Source organism: Solanum dulcamara, chromosome 11 (assembly GCF_947179165.1).
Source record: "Solanum dulcamara chromosome 11, daSolDulc1.2, whole genome shotgun sequence".
NCBI lineage: Eukaryota > Viridiplantae > Streptophyta > Magnoliopsida > Solanales > Solanaceae > Solanum > Solanum dulcamara.
Genome location: NC_077247.1, coordinates 53,928,691 through 53,937,168, shown reverse-complemented (window position 1 = coordinate 53,937,168; position 8,478 = coordinate 53,928,691). Strand labels below are relative to the sequence as shown.

General features: G+C 31.4%; 1 protein-coding gene across 1 annotated transcript; it reads left to right on the top strand.

The window, feature by feature from the left end:
- Window positions 1–4,201: 4,201 nt before the first annotated feature.
- On the top strand, window positions 4,202–8,143 carry LOC129873923 (mannan endo-1,4-beta-mannosidase 7-like). The gene is made up of 5 exons (XM_055949116.1): window positions 4,202–4,705; window positions 4,796–4,990; window positions 5,088–5,210; window positions 6,879–7,078; window positions 7,420–8,143. The coding sequence occupies exons 1-5, from the start codon at window positions 4,379–4,381 to the stop codon at window positions 7,874–7,876; spliced, it is 1,302 nt and encodes a 433-aa protein (XP_055805091.1). The 5' UTR covers window positions 4,202–4,378; the 3' UTR covers window positions 7,877–8,143.
- The last annotated feature ends 335 nt before the right edge of the window (window positions 8,144–8,478 follow it).

Here is an 8,478-nt window from a genome sequence, read left to right as displayed (position 1 = left end):
TACTCCAAACTTTATTCACCCCGGTAAATCGATTCCCAGATCCCAGAGATAATGATGGATTAAATTGTCATAATGGATACACTCTTTGTTTCAGGGATAATTAATCACTTATTACTCCCTCTCGTCCTAGAATACGTGTCATGCTTACTTATCGAGATTAAAACTACATGAACTTTGACCAATATTTTAAAAAATATATTATTTCACCATATTAATATAAAAAATTTTGGAACTTAAAATATTTTTAATATCTAAATTTTAACTATATTGAACTAATTTAATCTAATTCAACTCATAAAATTAGTTAAATAAAATCTCAAAAAGCAAAACGTGACAACTATTTTGAAACGGTATGGGTAGTTTTTACCATGCCCAAGATATTGAAAAAGTTACATAATATGTTGAAGAGAATATGCGAATAGTGTTCAACTTCTGATTCATCCGAGCTATAGGTTATGCATTTGATTACCGTATGTCCTTTAGAAGACCACCTGAGATTTGAGATCACTCATCTCATGGTGTTGGCCTACCAGACCTAGGTAATTAAACAATGGATCCAAGAGAATTAAGGAGGTACAAGATTCTGTCTGTGGTTTTGTTGATAAGTAAGTATGGTGCAAGTTTGGTATCGGTCTACTGCTTACTTTTCACCTATCGGTGAGTGTTGGGACAGTGACGTGAATTAGTCGAAGAGATTTCTCCGTTTAAAAAAGAATAACCTTATTTTCTTTTTAGTCTGTTTCAAAAAGAATGATTATTTTTTTCACTTTTCCACATGACATATTTCAGACCACAAAATTAAATGACATTTTTATACATTTTGCCATAACTTTAATTTAGGACTATAAAATTAAAAAGCCTTCTTCATTTTCTTAAATTGCGTACCAAATTAAATCACGTCAAACGAAGGGAGTAGAAATAATCTAATTTTCTGTTGAACCCTCTAATCGCTCCACCGCTGCAAAGATGGGATGGATTGATTACGTTTGTGAATTTGTGATGAAGAAGAATGAGCTGGCCAGACATGCGACTCAACGTGTCGTCCACCAAAAGGAGGTTAAATCAGGCCTCAGATCTCGCCTCTAGATGCGTCCATTCGTTTAACAACTAATGCTTTTTAACCAAACCAAGGAGGACCTACAAGCTCCTTTGAGAATTGTGTCTCTAGTCTAGGAATAATGAAGGAACTACTTCTTCCTCTCCACCTTTTATACGTCTCCGTTTTTAAAAGGAAAAATAATAGTTGAATTTGATAGTTATAAATTAAAAATATGTTAAATATATTAAATATTTTTTAATTATCTTTAATATGATAGGTAGAAAATTGAATTTAAAAAATAATGGCTAAAAATGAAATTAACAACACTTTAATGTATCAAAATGCCCTTCAATTTTACTTGTCATACTTTTCTTTTTAGTATGTTTAAAAAGGATGACTTTCTCTTTTTTAAAAACTCTTTAATTCTAACTTTTTATATGACGTATTTATGATAATAAGGTTAAATGACATTTTAATATATTCAACATATTTTTATTAGTTTATGACCACAAAATCCAAAAACTCTCTTTACATTGTTAAATTTTATGTCAAAATCAGTCATACAAATTGAAGTACTCCCTCTGTCTCTGTTAAAAGAAAAAAGCATAGTGTGAAATGTGAGAGAAGATCTATCTAATTTTTTATGCGAGTGTTGACGGTCAGTATCTTTATTTTCAACAAATAAAATTTTCATACAGGAACTATGTAAAAATGTTATGGAAAGAGAAGGCGTATGGGAATCAGAAGAGAAAGGACGAGTTGTTTGGTGTCCTCTTCTCACATGGGCTGTTGAAAAACTTGAAACCCTACTTTGATGTTCGTAAGTTGTATCCACATGGCAGGTTACATGCCTTAAAAACCTGGATAAGGACAGGGAAACCGTTTTTTAATGTCCAATTAAATTTTATCCAGAATTGGCTATGTGATGCAGATCTAGCTTTAAATGATAGAGAATCGAATCAACTTCTCAACAAGATGATACTTAAAAGTGCACCAAAATAAATATAGCAGAGCCGTGTCACAATTCACAATGCTTCCAGAAAATATCGACACACTAATTGTCCCCAGAGTTGTATGCCTTTCTTTCTGAAAAGAACTTCCTCTCTAATTAATTATTAATATTGTGGTTGGAAAGGATAGCTCTGTGGTTATAGACACAGTACTGGTAGGCGGTAGCAATGTAATGGTTGGTTGATCACTATAGCCTATAGGTCTTTGAATATATTGTGTTGTTTCAAAAATTCGAGAAATTAAAAAAATGACGTTTTGGGGTTTCTTATTTGTAAATATGAAGAATTTATATTTTAAAAAAAATTAATTGTAAATAACCTAATAACTGTGTTACCACTCTGAGAGTTGATGGCCTTTATTAATCTAGTCACTGATGGACTTTTGTGTAGGACAAAGCTAAAAGGAAAAGCTACATACATTGGTCTTTCCACAATATAATGGCCCCAACTCTTTTTACCAAAGTGTCGGTGCTCCCTGATTCACGTTAGTTTAATTGTTAATTATTAATCATACATACAAACATGCTCAAAAATATCGTATTTGTTTTGGGATCTGTATGTGGTGAAATTCGGATTACAATTTAACTAGTGGAATTGCGACCCTGGCCCGACAACATCCCTGGTGAGCGCACTTATAACCATCTTCAGCCTGATACCAATCAAGAGTCCAAAGTCAAACTGCAGACACAGTGAGTACCATTGGGGACAATATTTTTCATAATACTACCTGGGAGAAGAGCATCAATCTTCATTTGTAAAATAATGCCATTATCAGAATACAATCGATTCATAATCTTTTTATCCTTCCTTTTATTCTTATTCTTCGTGCACTTTATATTCTCTTATATAAATGGAAGAAGAGAGCGTCATGTCCACTTGTAAAACAATATCATTTTTAACCTCTGATGATATAATCAATTCATAGCCTTTTTATCCTTCCTCTTACTCTTATATCTTCATGCAATTTATGTTCTCTCATTTATGATTGCTTTGTCGATTCAGTCAAAAAGAGAGGAGCTTGATCAATCATGATTCACTTAAATTTAATTGTTACTACAAAATAACTTCTTTTTTTCGGCAAACAATACTTATTCAGGAGAAATGTTTTTGTTGATTTCTTTAACCAACGGATGATTCCCTAAGCTAAAAAGTTTTCCCAACTGGTAGTGCTTTACCTATGGATTCAACCAAACCTAATAATTTTAGTTTAAAACATTATATTACATTTAAAAGTTTACCTAATTAATATGTATAAATAAATTATATATTTAGAAATTAAAACTCATAAACTCAAATATTTAACTCTTCGTATGCTCCAACTATCTAAAATAAAGACACAACTCAAGTGAAAGAAGCACGGCTTCTTAAATTGTCGAGGCTTCTCTGATTATGGAGCTAATGACTCTGGACCATGGACGAACGTTATATAAAGGATAACACATGTGAATGTATTACCTCACTTCAATCTAGATGCCAATCTTTAAAAAAAAAATAGTTTACTGAATTTTGAATAAATTATCTAATTAATATAATAAGTGAATTTGTTAAAACAAATCTAAAGTTTTCATCATAATTGAGTAATGTAAAACTCGTAAATAAAACATCAGCAGTATCCCTGCTTAGACCTACACACATACTGTTGAGAATGAAGTGTGAATTTATAAGGCCTATTTATGCGCATTGTTGCAAAACGTAATAGAGAAGTCCAAAATTTACATTTCTACTGTATATAAAATATATTTTTCTTTGTTTTAATTTATTTGATCTATTATTTTAGTCCATTTAACAGCATTCTTTTTTAGCAATTACTATTAATTTCAACTGTCATCTTTAAAATCACAAGATTAAAAGATATTTTGATACATTTAATATATCTTTAATTTTAGACCATAAAATTAAATTATTTTTTTTTAATTACATAACAAATCAAAACAGGTCAAATAAATTGAAACAGATAGAATATTAATTTTATTCTCTAATATATTCCTGAGTGATTCATACAGTTAACAAATTACTCTATATTTAGTATAATTTGTTCTTATGCTAAGGAATTTAGCACCGACGAACTTGTCATTGTTACCTTTATATTAGTTTGAAAAAAAAAAAAGAATAGTTCGTGACTTCAAAGACCCCAGCCCAATATATTTGTTGTTTTCTTTTCCACCTCCCAAAACCAACCAATTGGCATTCACTGTTAACTTTCCTCTCATAGCTGATAATAGTTGTGGTGGTGGGGACACACTGTTGCACAGAGTTTTACTAATAAAATGCTTTATCCTGTGAACTAAATTGGCATTCTAAACCCACAATATTGAAAACCAAAATAGAGATGAAGCGGCATTTGGCTTACGCATTTCTTCTAATTTTCTTGGTGCAGAAAGTATGCTTATTCGTTCAAGTTGAAGCAGGGGATGGGTTCATCAAGACCAGAGGAATCCATTTCATGTTGAATGGTGACCCTTTTTATGCTAATGGATTTAATGCCTACTGGTTAATGTATATTGCTTCTGACCCATCTCAAAGATCTAAAGTCACATCTGCATTTAGAGAAGCTTCGAGCCATGGTCTCACTGTTGCTAGAACTTGGGCTTTTAGTGATGGAGGATACAGGCCACTACAGTATGCTCCTGGCTCTTACAATGAGGACATGTTTAAGGTCTTTTTGTACTACTCATTCTGTTTGTTTGTTTTTTCTTTCTATTTTTATGCCTAATTCTAACTTTTCTGTAACTAATTGATTTTGAAGGGTTTGGATTTTGTTATATCTGAAGCAAGAAGGTATGGAATTAAGGTTATATTAAGCTTTGCAAATAACTACGAGAGCTTTGGGGGAAAGAAACAGTATGTAAATTGGGCTAGAAGTAATGGACAGTACCTCAATTCAGATGATGATTTCTTCAGAAACTCAGTTGTTAAGGACTATTACAAGAATCATATTATGGTAACCAGAAATTAAATTACTTTTTACAAGAATCTTCGTTTCTAATTGGTCATTTTAAATTGGGATGACGTTTTTGTTTTTGTTTTTACAACTGCAGACTGTACTCAACAGATATAACAAATTCAGTGGAGTTGTTTACAAGAATGACCCTACAATCATGGCATGGGAGCTTATGAATGAACCTAGATGCACATCAGATCATTCCGGAAGAACCATACAGGTACTTGTGCTTTAGCTACAAATTTTGTTTCAAAAAATATTATTTTGTATCTGAAAATTCTAAAATTTATTTAAAATATCCATTAGTTTGGGTTATCATTTTATAACGAATAAATATTATATTATATAATTAATAACCATCAACAACAACAACAAATAACAATTTGAGCAAGATCAATACATTAATCGAATTAAAAATAAATATATTTTTTTAATATTGTCACTCAAACTATGCTTTTATAAAATTTTCTCATATTATACGAATATTTTTTTTCCCACAATAAATGATGGGTATTTTTATTAAATATAAAAAATTGGGATAATTTTAAATTAAACTTTCTAAGTTCCCAAATTCTATTTTTTAATAAAACTTGGAAATTTGAAATATTTGCCAAATATATTTGTCAAATAATGACAAATTATATGGTTAAATACTAATTCTCAAAAAAAATTTAAAGTTTTTCCAAAAAATTATTTGAAACCAAACAACACCTAAATAAAGTCCACTTTAGTCCGTCCCACATCAGTGGTTCATTTTCTCTCTACATGTTACTTATTAATAAATCATAATGATAATTTTATTAATTTATTTAAAAAAAATTACAAACTTGTTTATATTATTAAATAAAATTAATTATAAAAATAAAATAAAATTAATTTTATAAATTAACAAATAATTTAGTACAATTAATATGGAAAGAAGGGAGTATCTTTTAATTCCTCCTTATCTGATTTATTCGGATTCCTTTGTTGCTTTGATGGTTTTACTTTTGCAACTTTAGATGCAGACAATTAAGCCGTGAAATGCGGGGATTGTTTGATTTAACTTATACAGAATCATTAAAAAAAGATAAAAAAGAAGAATTTTGAATCATTGGTCTTAAATTGAAGAACCCTAAAATGTATGGAAATGTTTTTTAAACGTGTAGTTAGACATACCAAGTGGAAAAGACCAACCAATAAGGTAAAAATAAAAAAATATTTTTTTTAAATAGACTAAAAAGAAAAGTAAGATAAACAAGTTGAATACATGAATTATAAAGTGAGATTAGACAATACATAAACTACAATCTAGTGTTTGGTTTGTCCTTCTAAAATGAGTATGGGATACAATGATTATTTGGTTTGCAACTACAGCAACGTTTTTCTCAATTTTAACTTTGAGGGACTTGCATGATGGATGCCCTAAAACTCATATTAGTAACATACCGCCTTCTTAGTAATAAATAATACGAAAGTTGGTGAATATCATAATACGGCAGACCCCTTATATGAACAACAAAAGCCCCCGTTATATTAATAGGAAAATAAATATGATGCCATAGACCAGTTACTGCCTTACTGGCAAATACATGATATAGAATTGGTAGATTTAGAATGTGTAACTAATATTAAATATATACATTTTAAGTGTTTTTCTTTTCATATCATCATATGTAAATGTAATTCGTATCAAAAGCAAGTTCTCCATTAATTTTTCTCCAGGTTAGTTCACATAATTTGATGACCCTGTCATGGTGGACGACCCTATCATCAGAACCGTAATTGACTAGAAATTTATTGTCATCTGTTTTCCCTGCATTTTCAAGTGCACTCATTTATTGCATCTATTTACTGGAGGGGAACAATATGAAAAGGATTTATGCTAAGTTTCATTTGTTGTGTGCAGGCCTGGGCAACAGAGATGGCCTCTTATGTCAAGTCCATTGACAGAAGCCATTTGTTAGAAGTTGGCTTAGAAGGATTCTACGGACAAACAACTCAGAGGAGAAATCTGAATCCTAATTTTGACATAGGAACTGACTTCATCGCCAACAACCGCATCCCTGGCATTGATTTTGCCACTGCTCATGCCTATCCTGATCAATGGTAAGCTTTTCAGGACCACATTGCACATACAATAATATCCTTTACAGAGATTGCATGCATCTCTTTCTTTAGTTGTCTTGAAAATTAAAGTGTTTTATGTGATCATCTCATTTAAATGTTTAAAACTGTTAACAAAAGTGACACAATTCAATATGATATCGGATCAACAGTAGTGAGTTCAAGTCTCATTATCGTCACATAAAAACAAAAATAGTTATATGATTGACATGGAAAAAGAAAGAATCGGGTCTGCACATGAGACACGTGTTACAAAATGTCTCATAGAGATGATAACAAAATGTAAGAGTTTCTTAATTGTAAAGTTGTGATATTATTGACAGGATAACAAACTCAAATGATCAAGCACAGCTATCATTTCTCAACAATTGGCTAGACTCCCACATTCAAGATGCTCAATATATTCTCAGAAAGCCATTGCTGATCACAGAGTTTGGAAAATCTTCGAAAGATTCTGGTTTCAGCTCCTACCAAAGGGACCTTCTTTACAACACAGTCTACTACAAGATATATTCATCAGCCAAGCGCGGGGGAGCAGCAGCAGGGGGACTCTTCTGGCAACTTTTAAGTGAAGGAATGAACTCATTCGGAGATGGATATGAGATAATCTTAAGCCAGAATCTTTCAACTGCAAATTTGATTGCTCAACAATCTCATAAGCTGTACCAGATTAGGAAAATATTTGCAAGAATGAGAAACATTCAGAGGTGGAATAGAGCAAAGGCCGCTAGAAGGGGTGTTTGGACAGATAGAAACAAAGGCAGGCGAATCGGAAACTGATGATAACATGCTTTAAGTTTGAAGCTATAACTTATGATTTAGTAGTATGTGTGACAGAAATAACTGTCCTAAAGGATTTTGTATGACACAACAGCCCCTCTTAGAGATGATTATGGTTCATCCAAGTGGGTTAAATAGATTATTACTTACCAATTATGTTGTTTTATGGGTACTTGACTACTTGTATTGTTACTTACATGTTTGTTGTTTTCCAAATATATATCCTGTCAGTAATGGAAGAGAAAAACAAAGATATCTAAATTTTCATTCTGTGTTTACCCTATTATTGATTACAAAAAATCTATTCAGAAGATTAACTTATAGCCTAAGTAACATTTTGCATTCAACTGTTTTAGATGGTACTCTAAAGAGTAATGCATATGAAGTATTTTAGGATTGATGAAAATCTAAGACTGATGAAGCATTTAGGTGAGTTCATGAAATGATAACCAAAAAATTACTATGTTTGGAAGTCCACAAAAAGGCCTGGATCCAGAGACGGCTAGCCAAGCTTTCATGCGTAAAGGCCCTTTTCTCACCCAGGGAAATATGATTGGAAATTCCCATTCTTTAAAGGATCTCCTTTAGAGGCCCAAATTTGG